The 18,443-nt window shown below is 37.1% G+C and overlaps 1 protein-coding gene across 2 annotated transcripts in view; it reads right to left on the bottom strand.

Annotated features, from left to right (window-relative positions):
• The window catches only part of LOC112607927 (contactin-associated protein-like 3), a 236,635-nt gene that overhangs the window by 37,989 nt on the left and 180,203 nt on the right, over positions 1-18,443 (bottom strand). For both annotated transcript variants that reach the window (XM_025359296.1, XM_025359295.1), the window contains exon 14: positions 5,132-5,288. In XM_025359296.1, the coding sequence (XP_025215081.1) occupies positions 5,132-5,288 (157 nt within the window). The remainder of the gene's footprint in view (positions 1-5,131; positions 5,289-18,443) is intronic.

Raw genomic sequence — 18,443 nt, 5'->3', positions numbered from 1 at the left:
GTATTTTATTTCCTCTTGTGTCTTTAACTGACACATGAATGAACTTTAAAAAATTATATATTTGTTATTGATTACAATTAAGAATATAGTTTGCATCATGACAATTCTGTAAAATTTGTGGATTCCATACGTTTGCAAAATTTTTTGTACCTACTCAACAATAATGTATAATATTCTATAAAAAATAATTTTTCTTGGCCGGGCGCGGTGGCTCACGCCTGTAATCCCAGCACTTTGGGAGGCCGAGGCGGGCGGATCACAAGGTCAGGAGTTCGAGACCATGGTGAAACCCCGTCTCTACTAAAAATACAAAAAAATTAGCCGGGCGCAGTGGCGGGCGCCTGTAGTCCCAGCTACTTGGGAGGCTGAGGCAGGAGAATGGCAGGAACCCGGGAGGCGGAGCTTGCAGTGAGCCGAGATCGCGCCACTGCACTCCAGCCAGGGGAACAGAGCGAGACTCCGTCTCAAAAAAAAAAAATAATAATATAATAATAATAATAATTTTTCTTTACTAAATGATATATGGCTGCTACATCAAGTTTGTTAATTATAATATTAAAATATTCTTACCTGCTTCACTTACTCATTCCCAAAAATGTTATGTTAAATTATTCCACTGTTTTGGGTGTCACTCTGCCTTTGCATATTTGTTACTTCTTTATTTTTTTATATATATATACACACACATATATGTATGTATATATACACACACATATATAAAGAAGTAATATATATTAGTATATATATAAAGTGTGTATATATATAAAGAAGTACATATATATATATACACATACACACTTTCTTTTTTTTTTTTTTTGAGATGGAGTCTCGCTCTGTTACCCAGGCTGGAGTGCAGTGGTGTGATCTCAGCTTACTGCAAGCTCCGCCTTCTGGGTTCACACCATTCTCCTGCCTCAGCCTCCCGAGTAGCTGGGACTACAGGTGCCCGCCACCATGCCCGGCTAATTTTTTTTTTGTATTTTTAGTAGAGATGGGATTTCACCTGTGTTAGCCAGGATGGTCTCTATCTTCTGACCTCGTGATCCGCCCGCCTCAGCCTCCCAAAGTGCTGGCATTACAGGCATGAGCCACCGCACCCTGCCACTTCTTTATATATTTTAAACAATCTGATGACGTACACAAGTGTAGTGAGTTCTTTCTAGTGTGTTTATCTCAGCATTAGAGTTCAAGTTTACCCTTAACAATGCTTTTTGGGGCCGGGCGCGGTGGCTCAAGCCTGTAATCCCAGCACTTTGGGAGGCTGAGGCGGGCGGATCACGAGGTCAGGAGATCAAGACCATCCTGGCTAACACGGTGAAACCCCGTCTCTACTAAAAAATACAAAAAACTAGCCGGGCGAGGTGGCGGGCACCTGTAGTCCCAGCTACTCGGGAGGCTGAGGCAGGAGAATGGCGTAAACCCGGAAGGCGGAGCTTGCAGTGAGCTGAGATCCGGCCACTGCACTCCAGCCTGGGCGACAGAGCAACACTCCGTCTCAAAACAAAACAAAACAAAAACAAACAAACAAAAAAAAACAATGCTTTTTGTCTTTTTCTGATATAACACAGCTATATCTGCTTTCTTTTCATTTGTATTTACTTGGTAAACATTTTCCATTCTTTTAGTTTCAACTTCACTGAGTGCTTATATTTTATCTTTTGTAATCAAACTATAGCTTCTTTAAAAATCCAATATGATAAAATCTAATGTCTGGTTTTTAAATAAACAGAGTTTACTCATATTTATTATGATTATTTGTACACTTGTATGCATTTAAACCATCTTCTTTTATGCTTTTTGTTTGTGGTTATTTTTAAAGACTCTAAGATAATCACAGAAAAGTCCTATTTAAATTCTTAAGTAAAATAATATTACAATTACATGTGTCATCATTATATTAGCCAAACAACTTGTGGCTTTTTGCAGACAGTTGAATTATATGTTATATGTATATTTCAGAGAATATAAATATATTGGTCTATTTGAACACAGTCCACTATAGATTTATACACATATATTGACTTGCAGCATAGTTCAATATTTTAAATCATTATAATGCCTTTTAAATATATTTGTTTTTATAATAAATCATTGGCATGTTATAGTTATTTGATAGACTATTCTTACTGTGCCTGAGGAACTGTCTGATCATAAACTTTTTTTTTAAGTAATATGCTTTAGATGAGTTGCTGATTACAGGGACAACTTATGGAAAAATGGTGTTTATACTAACAATACTACTGGCTCCATTAGCAGACATATGCTGAAGAGACTTAAAATAGCTTTCACTTTACTTTCATTCCCGAATACTATTTTTATCATAAACTTTCCACCAGGAAAACCTTACCAGGCACTTCAGTAATAGAAAAGAAGTAATAAAGACTAAGATTTAGGTTCTTATGTCTACACCTTAATCTAAATTATTACAATTATAAATCTTTTCATTTTATGAGACTGGTAAATTCCATTTTTATAAACTGAAAAATAAATTTTATTTGAAAAATTAAAATAGAAATTGTAATTTCCCACCCCCCCACCCCCATACACACCCCCACATTTACAAAACATAGTCGGCAAGAGTTGGGATAGGATTTGAGAATGCTTATGGTCTTACTGTTGGATAGACCTGTCTACTGGAAGCTGCAAAGTAAATAAAATAAGGTCAAAAAGCAAATAACTCCACAATGCTCCCTTCTGAATGTAGGAGGGGAGTTAATTTTTAAAACCTGCTTCTCTCCTAAATTTTTTTCCAAATGAAAGCCCAGGTCTTCAGTCACACCAGTGCAGCCGTTTACAGTGCTGAAGTGACATGGCTAAGGGTATCAGAGGACCTGCACCCAACTCAGTTTCTCCCACCCCTCTCCTCAAACTCAGTTCATGGGAGGGTCACTCAACACAGGTGGCTCCAAGTGATACGTTCCTCTGGTTACTGCCCTAAGCATATGTGAAGTCTACAATAAAGTGTGCACTTAATAATTAACAGAAGGTTCTGTAACAAAAAAACAGTTGACCAGTCTGGCCAATAGTGAAACCCCGTCTCTACTAAAAATACAAAAATTAGCCGGGCGTGGCGCGCGGGTGTAATCCCAGCTACTCGGGAGGCTGAGGCAGGAGAATCGCTTGAATTCGGGAGGCGCAGGTTGCAGTGAGTCGAGATCGCGCCACTGCACTCCTGCCTGGGTGACAGAGCGAGACTCCGTCTCAAAACAAAAACAAAACAAAACGGTTAACGTTATTCTAACTAAGTTATAAAGCCACTAGCATATATGCCATTCTGTCTTTCTTGCAATAACCTGCCAATGCTCTCCTCTCTGACCTGTAGAGAATGGGGGTGGGAACAGACCAATGAGCTGGAGGTCTTCTGCACAGGCAGGAGCTGGAGGGCTGGAGCCCTCACAGGCAGGAGCCCCTTGTGGAATGGAGAAAATGAAAATTTCTAGGATTGTTAAAGATGTCCGTCAAAAGATTTGAAGGTGGCTGTTTGTCTCATTACAGAGTCCAAAGCTAACACACATCATCACATTATCATACCAGACACTTTAAAATGTACATCATACAAAATATTGTACAAAACCATTTTAACTGATGGGAAATTATTTCACACCTGAAACTTACCGGTGGCTAGATTTGAAACTATGGATCAGATCTGTTACTGTTACTCACTGCACTAAAACTGCATTCATTTTTAAGTAACAGAAAGTTATATTAGGATTGTACATCAAAATATTGAAAAAGAGTGTCTCATAAATCTATATCATTTTGTAATTCTGAACTTGAGGAAGATTAAAAATAATATCCATGTAAATGTATAGTATGTATTCTATAGAAAGCTCCAGTAGATTAAAGTGAGTTTTCCCAATTTCACAATATTGTTTAAAGTGATGCAAAGTAGACTTTTTATGCCAAATAAATAAGTGGATTACCATGTAGGCCAAAGAATCAACTCAATTTTCAGGAATCAAATTACTGCTTAGATTAGCTATTTTACGTCCAAACCAATTATACTGACACCTGGATTGACACTTGGATTTTTTTTGAGGTGGAGTCTTGCTCTGTCACCCAGGCTGGAGTGCAGTGGCGTGATATCGGCTCACTGCAACCTCCACCTCCCGGGTTAAGCAATTCTCCTGTCTCAGCCTGAGTAGCTGGGACTACAGGCACACACCGCCACACCCAGCTAATTTTTGTATTTTCAGTGGAGACGGGGTTTTGCCGCAGTGGCCAGACTGTTCTCAACCTCCTGACCTCAGGTGATCCACCCGCCTTGGCCTCCCCAAAGTGCTGTGATTACAGGTGTGAGCCACAGTGCCTGGCTTAAGTTTTTTTCTAAAGCATGTACTCTACATGATCTAGTTGTTTTATGACAATGCTTTTTAAGTTGCTGACATAAACCCAAAGATTGAAAACATTTACATATTACAAATTAAAAGAAAACCAATATGCATTTCAAGAATAACCTCAAAAAGAACTTCTGAAAAAGAGGCACTGCAATCTACATGAGAAATGTTTTTCTGCTCAAAGGAAAGCATACAATATAACTTTCAAACTCCTGAAATTCTATGTTAGTTGTTTCAAAGTGTGGTCGATAGAACACTTGGTGCTTGAAGCTTTGCTATTGCACTAAAGATGATGTCAATGAATGTGGGAAATTGTTGCTTCTACAAAATAAACAGTCCTTTTATGCAGGACCTCTCAGAGTTTATTGTGTTAATATTAATGTTAATTTCTAAAAGAATGATAGAATATGCAGCATTATATCCCAAATCAATTTAAGACAAAGATTTGGAGGAATTTGCTTTTTGAATTGCCACATGAATCCTAGGTAACTAAACTAAACTTCCCAGAGAATGATATTTGATTTCCAGTGAGTGGAAAACTTACCAGCTGTTTCTATTTTAGGAAAAATAAAAAACACATTATATAGTATTCACAATGAACTAGTAAATCTTTGGTCATAAAATTTAATCCTTAGATTAACTGATCATATTTCATCAAAACTTGTATTTCAGCTTGCTTGAACATACTTTAATCTAGTTACCTTATTGTATCAGCTTGTCTGACATTTAATTAACTATGCATAATTAAAGAATAAAAACCACATTTTTGTGCAGGGAAATCATATGGAAATCACCATTCATTCCGGCCAGCATCACAGTTGCAGTAATACTGAGAATCAATGCAGTTCCCCTCTAATCCACAAGTACACTTTTGAGCATCAGGCAGAGAACCTCCCCAGTAAGTGTGTGTTTCATTGGTTCTTCCAACCCACCAGCTCAGTGGGGTTCCATCTGAAAGACAAGCATGAGAAAGATGACATCTACTTTGTCCCTCACTACCACCCTCCCCATGTAACTCCCTTTACTCCCAGGTGTAAAGTATGTGTGTGTGAGAGACAGAGAGAAGATGAGACTATACTTAAAAACTTATATTTTACCTCTGAAACAAAGATGTTTCTTTAAGCATGCTAACCAATGGTTCCCCCCTCCCAATATTTCAATATCCAGGCTTAAATGATTCCCATCTATTTTTCTTCTATTAGAAATCAGTCAGTTGCATGAGATGCATACTTTCTATAGAAATAACATTCAAAAAACATTCACCACTAAAATAAATATCAGAGTAATTTGCACACTAAAGATAAGATGTATTTGAAATTATGAAATGTTCATTGAGAAAGTTTAATATTATACAAAGACACTGATTTATCTCATCCCATCTTTTTTGCTACCTGTATATTACACATTTGGAAAGATGTGGTACTCTCTTTCAGGACTTATGAATTTTTGGAGGTATTTGTTTTTTTTTGCATTGGATGTCCTGACTCTATTTGGAAGTTAAGGAATGACATTGATAGGCTTTTCTCATCTCTGAGGTTAGAGGTTTCTTATGCAAAGAAACAAAGTGCCTTGGGTCAACTACAGCTCTGACGAGTGCACCTCCTCCTCAGCACTGACAAGGATTAAATGATAGAGCCAGACACTAACTTAGATCTACAGAACTGCATGTTAGGACAAGGGATGCTGCCAGGGGTTGCGCAGGGTTGGGGGAAGATTGGGGTGATGGACTGCATATCACAGTAAAGTTAGGATAATTTAAAAAGCAGGTGTCAGGCCACCTATCTTAAAAAAGGAAGGGGGTCAGGAGCCACATGTTGCAGTCATCACAAATTAGGGCATGAGGAAAATGAAACTGGATAAACTCAACCAGTTTTTTAAACATGCTTGGTCATTTGGTGCTGTTTTTCAAATTTCAATAGGTTGTTACCATTGGAATATGAATTGAGATCTGGAACTTAGCTTCCACCTTACTGCTTATTACAACTCAATTATAACTCATTCATAGATAAGATCTCTGCATTCATGACCACCACCACTATCCACCACCTGCCCCTCTGCCAAAAAAAAAAAAAAAAAAAAGCAATCTGGGAAAATTTAAAGGGGAATTAGTATCAGGAATCTTTTTAAAATATGCTAACAGCTTATCACTACAAAGTAACAGATATTTCAAAAATTAATATACTCTTCTTAGAATGCCACTTTAAAAATTATCAACTTCACCATTAAACTCTCACGGATTAAAGAGCAAAACACTCATTCTATCCTAATGTACAAATGTAAATTTACATTTAAATCTCCCATATTTCCCATAAAGTAGTAAAAATATATTTTTTAGAAACAGTAACAAAAAGACGTAAGGGGGGAACTTCTAGACTGATAAAAGATCTTGTAGACTTGTCTATCCCTGCTATTTCCACCAAGGATAATGATACATTCTGGAAATAATACAGAAGACAACCGAAGAGGATTCTGAAAGGTAGAAAGAGGAAGGTTAGGACCCCGGGACTGGAAAATACAATAACATAACTTTAAAAAAAATGCTGAATCGGCTCAAGAATAGAGTGAAAACACAGAGGACAGAATCACTGAACTTTAGGACCCATCAATAGGCTTTATCTACCCTGACCAAAAAAGAGAAAACAGACTGAATATAAAATGAACTGAGCCATAGGGTTCTATCAGACAATACCAGAATCTCAAAAAGAGAGAAGAAAGTGTGCTGAAAGAGTACCAAAAAAATACTGGATATAAACTTCCCACGTAAGGTAAAACATATTAACCCACAGATTTAAGAAGCTATGTAAGTCCAAAAAAGGTTAAACCCAAAAATATCCACACCAAGATCTATCATAATTGAACTTACTGGAAACAAAACAAAAAAATCTTGAAAGCAGCCTGAGAGAAGAACACATTACCTGTAAAAGAACCCTAATTTGAGTGATAGTAGATTACTCATCTGAAATTATAGAACCAGAAGGAATGGCATAATTTTTTCAGGGGTGATAGAAAAGAATTGTCAACTATAAATTCTATATCCAGAGAAACTATCCTTCAAGAATAAAATGGAAGTAAAACCTTTTTAACACAAAAGAAAACTAAAATAATTTGTCGCTAGCAGACATTCCCTAAAGAATGGCTAGAGGAGGTTTTTCAAAAGGAAAAGAAACTATAACGAAGGATTCTTGGAGCATCAGGAAAAAAATGAAAAGAGAAGAAATATGGGTAAATATAATAGACTATCCTTATCATTAATTTTTGAAATGACATATGATAATTGACACAAAAATTGTAATACCATATGATACTCAAGACAATGATATATAGAAGTGGGGAAGATAAAGGACCCAAATAGAAATAAGGATTCCATATTTCATTATATGAGTGAAAATATTTAAGTTGACTGTGAAAAGTCACATATGTACACTATAATATCAAGCAATCAGTAAGAAGATGATAAAAATTAAATGTAAATGGTTAAAATATAACAAAAGTTAGACACTGGCAGAGTGAACTGAAAAAAAAATAACACAACTAGAGATTTATAAGAAACTCACTTCGAAATAAACATAGGTAGGTTAAAAGCAAAAGGATGGAAAAAATACTCTGCAAAATTAACTTTGAGAGAAAGCAGAATAGTTATCTCATAAAACAAACTTCAGATCAAAAATACTAGAAGCACACAGGGACATTACATAATGATTTGTTTTTAAAAAAACAGTCACCAGGAAGACATAAATGCATATGCAAGAAACAATCGACCCTTAAAAAATGAAGCAAAAATTGAGACCTCCGGGTTTCCAATCTGACATGACGCTAAGTGTCTGGAAGTCATCACTCCCATTCTCACAACAAGAGAAAAGCTGAACTAACTAAAAATAAACAATTCTTCTTAGATCCATTAGAGAGTTAAAGCCATAGGGCAAACATTACTCCTAAAGCTGCAGAGACAAGTGAAAACAGGATCACAGCTAATGGAGCCAAAGCAGATGGTGGAGTCTGGTAAAAGCACTTACAATGTAATGGAGTAATTGGTGGATACCGAGCAAGGACAAGCTACAGAGATTAGAAACTCCTAGAGCGGGGGATAAGCCTCAGAGGGTCAACACACCTTCATGAGTTTTATCTCCAGGAAGAGCCCCATCAAGTTCTCAGAATAAAGATAGGAGAAGAATGCTCTTACGTCTCCAGCAGGAGGAGGGAAGGAGTACACATTTTTGAAATAAGCGCAGAACATTATGTTCTCCTTAACAACATTCTAACCGCCCAAAAAACTAGTTTACTAGAGCCTAAACCACCCAGCGGAATGGAAATACCCAGCACCAGCCCCCTCTACCCTTCTTTTCTCACAAGGGAAGGGGAAGGAAGCTGAGAAGCACTCGGAAGGTCACAGTCCAGGAAGACAGGTTCTCTAAAAGACTGACATAATCGTAAGAGTATAGGATGCTTTGGCCGGGCATGGTGGCTCATGCCTGTAATCCCAGCACTTTGGGAGGCCAAGGCGGGTGGATCACGAGGTCAGGAGATTGAGACCATCCTGGTTAACATGGTGAAACCCCATCTCTACTAAAAATAACAAAAAATTAGCCGGGTGTGGTGGCGAGCGCCTGTAGTCCCAGCTATTCGGGAGGCTGAGGCAGGAGAATGGTATGAACCCGGGAGGCAGAGCTTGTAGTGAGACGAGATCGTGCCACTGCACTCCAGCCTGGGCGACAGAGAGAGACCCCATCTCAAAAATAAAATAAAATAAAATAAAAAAAGAATATAGGATGCTTCTCCTCTCCTCACACCTTACCATCACATCAGTAAGTTACCTGTATAGTAACAGGAGACTAAAAATGAAACAGCTGTCAATTTTAGACCCTATTTAAGACAGAGTCTCTAGGGAAACTCAAATAAAACGGAAGAAAGAAAAATAAAAGAATCTTAGTGGAAAATTTAGCCTGTGACACCACAGTTATACATAGAGCAAACACAGCCTAACTACTAACCAGATAAACATAAAACCTTACTTTAAAGGCCTCCTTACCTCAGTTCCTCTGCCAATACAACATGTCTGGCTTTCAACAGAAAATTGCAAGCTATGCTAAAGCCAAACAATACAATCTTATGAGACAAATCAAGCAAACACGCAGATATAACAGATTTGGAAATATCGGATAAGGAATTTGAAATAATAATATGCTAAGGGCTCTATGTTGAAAAAGTGGGGGCAACATGCAAGAACAGATAGGTATTATAAACAAAGATATGAAATTTCTCAGAAAGACTGGGAAGACTGGGAAGTGGTGAGGAAAGAATCAGTGAGTTTGAAGAGATGGCAATAAAAATTTTCCATTAAACACAAAGAGAAAAAGAATGAAAAATGAAACTTAATATCCAAAACCCATTGGACAATTTTCTTTTCTTTTTTTTTGAGACAGAGTCTCGCGTCTCGCTCTGTCGCCTGGGCCGGAGTGCAGTGGCCGGATCTCGGCTCACTGCAAGCTCTGCCCCCCGGGTTCATGCCATTCTCCTGCGTCAGCCTCCCGAGTAGCTGGGACTACAGGCGCCGCCACCACACCTGGCTAATTTTTTGTAGTTTTACAAAAAATACAGAGATGGGTTTTCACCATGTTAGCTAGGATGGTATCGATCTCCTGACCTCATGATCCGCCCGCCTTGGCCTCCCAAAGTGCTGGGATTATAGGCGTGAGCCACCGTGCCCAGACCTGTTGGACAATTTCAAACAGTATAACCCATGTAACCCATAATGGAAATAGCAGAAATAGAAGGGAGAGAGTGAGAACCAGAATATTTAAAATAATGACAGTTGAGAATGTTTCAAAATTAATGACAGACATGAAACCACAGGTTCAGGAATCTCAGCAAACACCAAGCAGGTTACCTAGGCATCTCATATTCACAATGCAAAAAATCAAAGACTTTCTTAAAATTAAAATAAAGTCTTTTAAAAATAAACTATTGAAATAAACCAGAGTAAAATAAAATATCTATATAGGAGCAAGAATGAGAATTATGCCAGATTTCTCTTAAGAAACCATGCAAGCAAGAAGATAGTGAAGTGAAATATTTAAACTGTTGAGAGAAAACACACACTAATATAGAATTCAATATCCAGTAAAATTATCCTAAATAGTAAAGTAGAAGTAAAGACTGTCTTAGATGAACAGAAATTGAGGAAATCTTTCTCCAGTAGACCTACCTTGTAAGTCGTGTTAACAGAAGTTCCTCAGAGAAGAGAAAAACGATATAGGTAAAATAAAATCTAGTGTCTTCTTCTTAATTGATGTAATAGGTAACAGTTAGTTCTAGATAATTCTAACAGTGTATTGGGTGATTATGGCTTATGAATAAGTAAAATGAATGATAGCAATGTAATACAAAATAAGACAGAAGGATTGGAAATACTGTGTTATAAAGTACCAGCACCATTAATGAAGTGGAATAGTGTTATTTGAAAGTAGATTGTTATAATGTATATTTCATACTCAAAGGCTACCACTAAAACAATTACAAAAAAATGTAATTAATATTCTAGGAGAAGTGAGGATACGGAATCATATTAAATGCTCAATTAAAACAAAAAAATGTGAGAGAGGAAGTCAGGAAAAAAAGAAGAAACAAGGGCAACAAATAAAAAAGAGTTACAGTATGTCAAATATTAATCCAAGTACCAATAATCACTTTAAATGTCAACAGTCTGAATATACCAATTAAGACAGAGGCTGTCAGAGTGGACGGCAACAACAACAAAAAAAACCTTGATCCACCTATATGTTGTCTACTGAAATCCTCTTTAAATATAAAATAGCAAGTAGATTTAAAGAGCTAGAGAAAGATATACCATACTAACACTAACCAAAAGAAAGCCAGAGTATCTAAATTAATTTTAGACAAAGCCAACTGCAGAGCAAGGAAAATTATCAGCGATGAAAAAGGGCATTACATGATAACAAAGGGGTTAATATAACAAGAAGATATAATAATACTGTGTATATATCTAGCAACAGAAGAGTCAAAATATATTAGGGGAAAACAATAGAACTGCAAGGACAGAAAGACACATCCATTATTACCACTGGAGACTTCAACACCCCTCTATGAGTAAGTGACAGACTTAGCAGGAAGAAAATCATTAAGGATAGATTTGAACTAAACAGCACCATCAGTCAACTGGATCTAACTGAATACTTTAGAATTCAATTAGCGTTACACAATACTTTGTCCAGACACTGCAGAATACACACTGTACTCAAAGACAAATGCACAATTCATTAAGTTAAACCACATTCTAGGCCACAGAACACTTTACCAAATTTAAAAGAATAGAAATCATAAAAGGTATGTTCCTGAATCAGAATGAAATTAAACTAATAATAGCAGAAAGAGAATTGAAATATCCTCAAATACCAAAAAATTTAAAAACACATTTCTAAATAATAAAACATGGTGAAAGAGAAAGTCTCAAGAGAAAACAAAATTTTTAACTAAGCCAGTAATTAATAACTTTCTCAAACAGAAGGTACCAAGCCTAGATGATTCACTGGTGAATTCTATCAATATTGGAGAAATAAATGATACCAATTTTCCACAATCTATTGCAGAAAATAGAAGCAGAGTGACTATTTCTTAACTCATTCCATGGGCCAGCATTACCCTAATACCCAAACCAGCAAAACCTTACAAAAAAGTAAACTGCAAACAAATCTCTCTCCTGAATATGGATGAAGCAATCCTTTAAAAATACTAGCAAACTGAACCCAACAATGTATAAAAATAAATACCACAACCAAGTGGGATTTACTCTATATATGCCTTTAACATTTAAAAATTAACTAATATAGTCCATCAGATCAACAAGCTAAAGAATAAAAATCATATGCTTTTAGTACTTTCTGCTCAATTTTTATGTAAACTTAAAATTGCTCAAAAATATAAAGCCTATTAATATAAGAAAACTGATGGAACAGAATGGAAAAATAAACAGATCCACAATTATAGTACAGATTTCAAAATGTCTCTCTTAGCAACTGATAGAACTACTGGACAAAAAGTCAGCAAGGACACAGAAGATCTGAACAACATAATCAACCAACAGGATCTCATTGAAATACATACAGAATACTCAACTTAAGAATAGCAGAATATACATTTTTTTCAAATGTCCATGAGACATTTAGAAGACAGACCATATCCCGGGGAACAAAACAAACCTCGACATATTTAAAAGAACTAAAATCACACAAAGTATATTCTCTAAGCATAATGGAATCAAACTGGAAATCAATACCAGAAAGACAAAACGGAAATCTCTAAACACTTAGAAATTTTTAAAAATACACTTCTAAATAAGCTATAGGTCAACGAATATGCTTCAGAGAAATTTATTAAAATACCTAAGTGAAAATGAAACTACATGAAAAACTAAATGAAAATGAGAATACAACTTATCAAAATATGTGAAATGTAGGTAAAACTGTGTTGATAGGGAAAATTTAGCAGTAAATGCTTACATTAGGAAAGAAGAAAGCCCTAAAGCCAATAATGTAAGTTCTTACCTCTAGAAACTAGAAAATAAAATAAAATTAACTCATACAAGCTGAAGGAAGGAGATAACAAAGAGCAGATGTCAATAAAATTTGAAACAGACAAATAATAGAGAAAATCATGAAATGAAAATCTAGTTCTAAAAAACAGTAAGACTGAAAAACTATCAAGACTGACAGATAAAAAAAGATGAGACAAACTACGAATATGAGAAATGTAAGTGGCTATCACTACAGATGCTGCAGACATCAAACGAATAATAAGAAAATACTATAAATAATTCCACACAAATCAACTTGACAATTTAGATTAATGGACAAATTTCTGAAAAAGTAAAAACTACCACAATTCACCTAACATGAAATAGGTAATTTAAGTAATTATAACTCTTAAGAAAATTGAATTCATAATTTAAAATGACTGAAAAAAAAAAATCTCTTGGCCCAGATGGTTTTACTGGAGAATTTTTTTTTTTTTTTTTTGAGATGAACTCTCGTTCTGTTGCCCAGGCTGGAGTGCAGTGGTGTGATCCTGGCTCACTACAACCTCCGCCTCCCAAGTTTAAGCGATTCTCCTGCCTCAGCCTCCTGAGTAGCTGGGATTATAGGCATGCGCTACGCTGCCCAGCTGATTTTTGTATTTTTAGTGGAGAGGGGGTTTCACCATGTTGGCCAGGCAGGTCTCGAACTCCTGACCTCAAGTGATCCATCTGCCTTAGCCTCCCAAAGTGCTGGGATCACAGGTGTTGAGTCACCCTGCTGGGCCTTACTGCAGAATTCTACCAAATGTTTAAAGAAAAATTAAAGTTGATTTTACATAATCTCTTCCAGAAAACAGGAGACTAGAGAATGCTACCAAATTTATTTTATGTAGGCAGTATTGTCCTGATACTGAAAACAGATAAAGACAATATGAGAAAAGAAAACTACATATCAATATCTCTTATGAATTTGAATGCAAAAATATTCAATAAAATATTAACAAACAAAACACATTTGAAATGTAGTTTTTGAATTATAAATTATGGCCAAATAGGAGTTGCTCTAGTTATGCAAAGCTGATTCAATATGTCAACAGACAAAAGAAGAAATACAATATTTTAATACCAATTGACACAGAAAAGACATTTGACAAAAATCCAATGTCCTTTCAAAATAAAACCTGTCAGCCAACCAGGAATAAAAGGGAACTACCTCAACATAACGTGGGAAAAAAGAATGAATGCTTTTCCCCTAAGACAGGAAGCAAGGCAAGGATGTCTGCCCTCATCACTCTAGTTCAACCTAGTACTGAAAATGTAGGTATTGCAGTAAAGCAAGAAAAATAAATTAACTCCATACAGATTGACAAGGAAGAAATAAAGCTGACTCTACTTGCAGATGACATGATTTCCCATATAGAAAATCTCAAGGAATCTAAAAAAAATTAAGTTCAAAAAAGTAAGAGGATATAAGATTAGTATGGAACAGTTAATTACATTTCTGTATTCTAACAACAAACATATGTAAACAGAAATTTAAAGCACAACAGCACTTACAATCAATCAAGAAACTAAATAAATGCCTAAGCATACTTATAAAACATATAATCACTGGATGCTAAAAATTACAAAATGCTGAGGCAAGAAATCAAAGATCCAAATAAATGGAAAGAGATCTCATGTTCATGGATTGGAAGACTCAAAATAGTAAAACACCAATTTTCCCTACATTGAGCTATTATGTTTAATGTCACGCCCATAAAAATTCTAGCAAGACATTTGTAGACATAAACAAATTTATTATAAAATTTATACAGAATGAGGAAAGTTGCAGACTTACTTAAAGAATCTTGAAAAAGAAGAATAAAGCAGGAGGAATAAGTCAACCCTGCTATACAGGTACTATGTTCAAGTCAGGGTGATATTGGTGGAGGGATACAAATTAATGAAACAGATAAAGAATGCAGAAACAGACCCACCACACAAGTAAGTTCAACCAATTTTTAACACTAAAATGTAATCAATGCAGGAAGGAAAGCCTTTTCAACAAATGGTTCTGGAGCAACTGAACATTCATAGTCAGAGAGAGTGAGAGAGAATCAACTCTCACAGCTTATATAAAGTGTGTCCCAAAATAGGGCATGGAATTAAAAGTAAAAGGTAAAACTATAAAACTTTTAGGAAAAAATTTCAAAAATCTTTGGAACTGGAATTTAGGGTTAGGTAAAGAATTTTTAGAATTGACATGATGTGTACAATCCGTAAAAGGAAAACATGATAAACTGAACCTCATCAAAATTAAAACTTTTGAAAAAATATTTGCAAATCACATATCCAACACAGGGCTAGTATCTAGAATATATAAAGAACTGAAAATTCAACAGTAACAAAACAAACAAATCCAAACGATTCAATTAGAAAATGGAACAACAACAAAAACACATTCACAGACATCTATCTCACTGAAAAGGATATACATATGGCAAATAAGCATACAAAACATGCTCAATATTATTAGACATCAGGGAGACACAAATTAAAACCACAATAAAGATATTACTACACACTTATCAGAATAGCTAAAATAAAAAATGGTCGTAACACCAAATGCTGATGAGGATGTGGAGGAAATGAAATCCTCATACACTGTTGGTGGGAATGGTACAAGCATTCTAGAAGACAATTTGGTAGCTTTTTATAAAGCTAAGTATGCAATTACCATATGACCCACCAATTGCACTTTGGGGCATTAATTCCAGAGACATGAAAACTTATGTTCACACAAACCTGTACACAATGTTCATAAAAACTTTATTCATAATAGCCCCAAACTGTAAACAAACAACCCAGATGCCCTTCAATGAGTGAATAAACTCTGGTATATCCATGCCACCGATTACTAATCAGCAATGAAAAGGAACAAATTACTGATATACACAATTATGCAAATGCATCTACAAGAGATTACATAGAATGAAAAAACTCAATCACAAAGAGTACATACTATATAATTTCGTTTACATAACATTCTTGAAATTTAAAAAAATCCATAGAAATGAAGAACACATTAGTGGTTATTAACAAGCAATAGGAGGAATTCTTTTTTTTTGAGACGGATTCTCGCTCTGTCACCCAGGCTGGAGTGCAGTGGTGGGATCTCGGCTCACTGCAAGCTCCACCTCCCGGGTTCACAACATTCTCCTGCCTCAGCCTCCCAAGTAGCTTGCACTACAGGCGCCACCACCACGCCTGGCTAATTTTTTGTATTTTTATTTATTTTTTAAGTAGCTGGGACTACAGGCGCCCGCTACTGCACCTGGCTAGTTTTTTGTATTTTTAGTAGAGACAGGGTTTCCACCGTGTTAGCCAGGATGATCTCGATCTCCTGACCTCGTGATCCACCCGCCTCGGCCTCCCAAAGTGCTAGGATTACAGGCTTGAGCCACCGCGCCCGGCCAGTAGGAGGAATTCTTGTGCTGATGGAAATACTGTGTATCTTGACTGTATGGATGTCAAGATTCTGGCTCTGATATTGCACTACACTATACTTCTACAAGATGTCACCTTGGGGTGGGGGAACTGCTTAACGGTTACTTGGGTTCTCTCTTTTACTTCTCACAAGTGTATGTAAATCTACAATTATCTCAAAAAAAAAATTTTTAGGCCGGGCGCGGTGGCTCAAGCCTGTAATCCCAGCACTTTAGGAGGCCGAGACGGGTGGATCACGAGGTCAGGAGATCAAGACCATCCTGGCGAACACGGTGAAACCCCGTCTCTACTAAAAAAATACAAAACACTAGCCGGGCGAGATGGCGGGCGCCTGTAGTCCCAGCTACTCGGGAGGCTGAGGCAGGAGAATGGCGTGAACCCGGGAGGCGGAGCTTGCAGTGAGCTGAGATCTGGCCACTGCACTCCAGCCTGGGCAGCAGAGCAAGACTCCGTCTCAAAAAAAAAAAAAAAAAAAAAAAAAATTTTAAAAATATATTATCTTTTCAAAAGAGGAGAAATAGGGAAATTACCACTGACGGGAGTAGAATATTCCATTTCTTGTGTTATTTTAGACCCTAGCCCAGTAGTTTCCAAAAGATTACCTGGCGATTTTTTAAAAACAATGCCAAATCCAAGGCTATACTTCATTCAGTAACAACGAACTAACAAACAATTAAGTTTTGGAATGCCAACTTTAAAAAACTGGAGAACTGGGAAGGAGAGTTTCTTACTTACTGAACTTATGTAAGCTATCTCATTTATAAAAGAAACCCCATGAGATCAGTACTACAGGATCCATTTCATCAAAGAGGAAACAGAGTCTGAGAAAGATTAAGGAATGGCCAAAATTTCCATAGCTGCTAAGTGACAGACTTAGCATTTGAACTTCAAACTTGGAATGCAACGAGACCTTTGCTCTTTCTACTAGACCAAATTGGCTGGCAGGCATCCAAAAGAGAGAGGGATCACCCTGGGAAGGGACGCCGTTGCGGATTGCACAGGTCTAGCACAGTGGGTAAGATTTAAGAGTGTGAGGGCCGGGCGTGGTGGCTCACGCCTGTAATCCCAGCACTTTTGGAGGCTGAGGCAGGCGGATCACCTGAGGTCAGGAGTTCAAGAACATCCTGACCAACACGGTGAAACCCCGTCTCTACTAAAAATACAAACATTAGCCGGGCGTGGCGGCACACGCCTGTATTCCCAGCTATTACGGAGGCTGAGGTAGGAGAATGGCTTGAATTCAGGGTGGGGCGGGGCAGCGAGCAAAGATCGTGACACTGCACTTCAGCCTGGGCGACAGAGAGGCGAATCCAGGCAGAGGAAATGGTCTGGCATATTCCAGGGGCTGACTGGCCAGGACGGATTAGGGAAGGCAATGCAGGTATGGGTTAGTGGATCAGCGCAAACCACCTTCATATGACACTCATACACCACTTTCAACTTAACAAAAGATTTTGTATTGAAAATTTAAGAGTGAAATTAAAGTGGCTTTATTATGCTACCGACATACACTGTTTTTGTTTGTTTTTTTAAGACAAGGTGTTGCTCTGCTGCCCAAGCTGGAGGGCAGTGAAGCAATCACAGCTCACTGCAGAGTTTCCAAAAGATTACTTCCATTTATGAAGATTCAGGTATACATTTCTCAAGACATAATTTCAAAAAAATGAGACACCCACTGAAAAAAGTTTTTAATAACACTAGTAATTATTTCACCCTAGACCACAGTGAGTTCCAGGTAGGTTCAGAGGAAGACTTTGAGAAGAGTAAGGAGGTTACTGGTTCCCACTGGTCTTCATGAAGAACTCTGCTATACCCAACCTGCCCTACAGCCATTATCCCCTCAGTGTGAATGCAAAGCTAAGTCGTAAGTTATTAGCAAAATTTCCCTGAATTAAAAAAGGCCAAGTCACTCACTAATCCTGCACATGAACGCTGAACGTCTCTCAGCGGTCAAGACGGCGCTCAATTGCTCTTTTGTCCAATCAAGAGCGGGAAGAAAAGGTCAGAGCGGTCAGGCCTTTGAACTACGCGCCACGGGAGTGACCCTGGCCTTTTCTCCCTGGAAAGGCATCTCGCAGCCCGAGCGCCGC

The sequence above is a fragment of the Theropithecus gelada genome, chromosome 15, assembly GCF_003255815.1.
Source record: "Theropithecus gelada isolate Dixy chromosome 15, Tgel_1.0, whole genome shotgun sequence".
Classification (NCBI taxonomy): Eukaryota; Metazoa; Chordata; class Mammalia; order Primates; family Cercopithecidae; genus Theropithecus; species Theropithecus gelada.
This window is presented reverse-complemented; position numbering and strand designations above follow the sequence as displayed.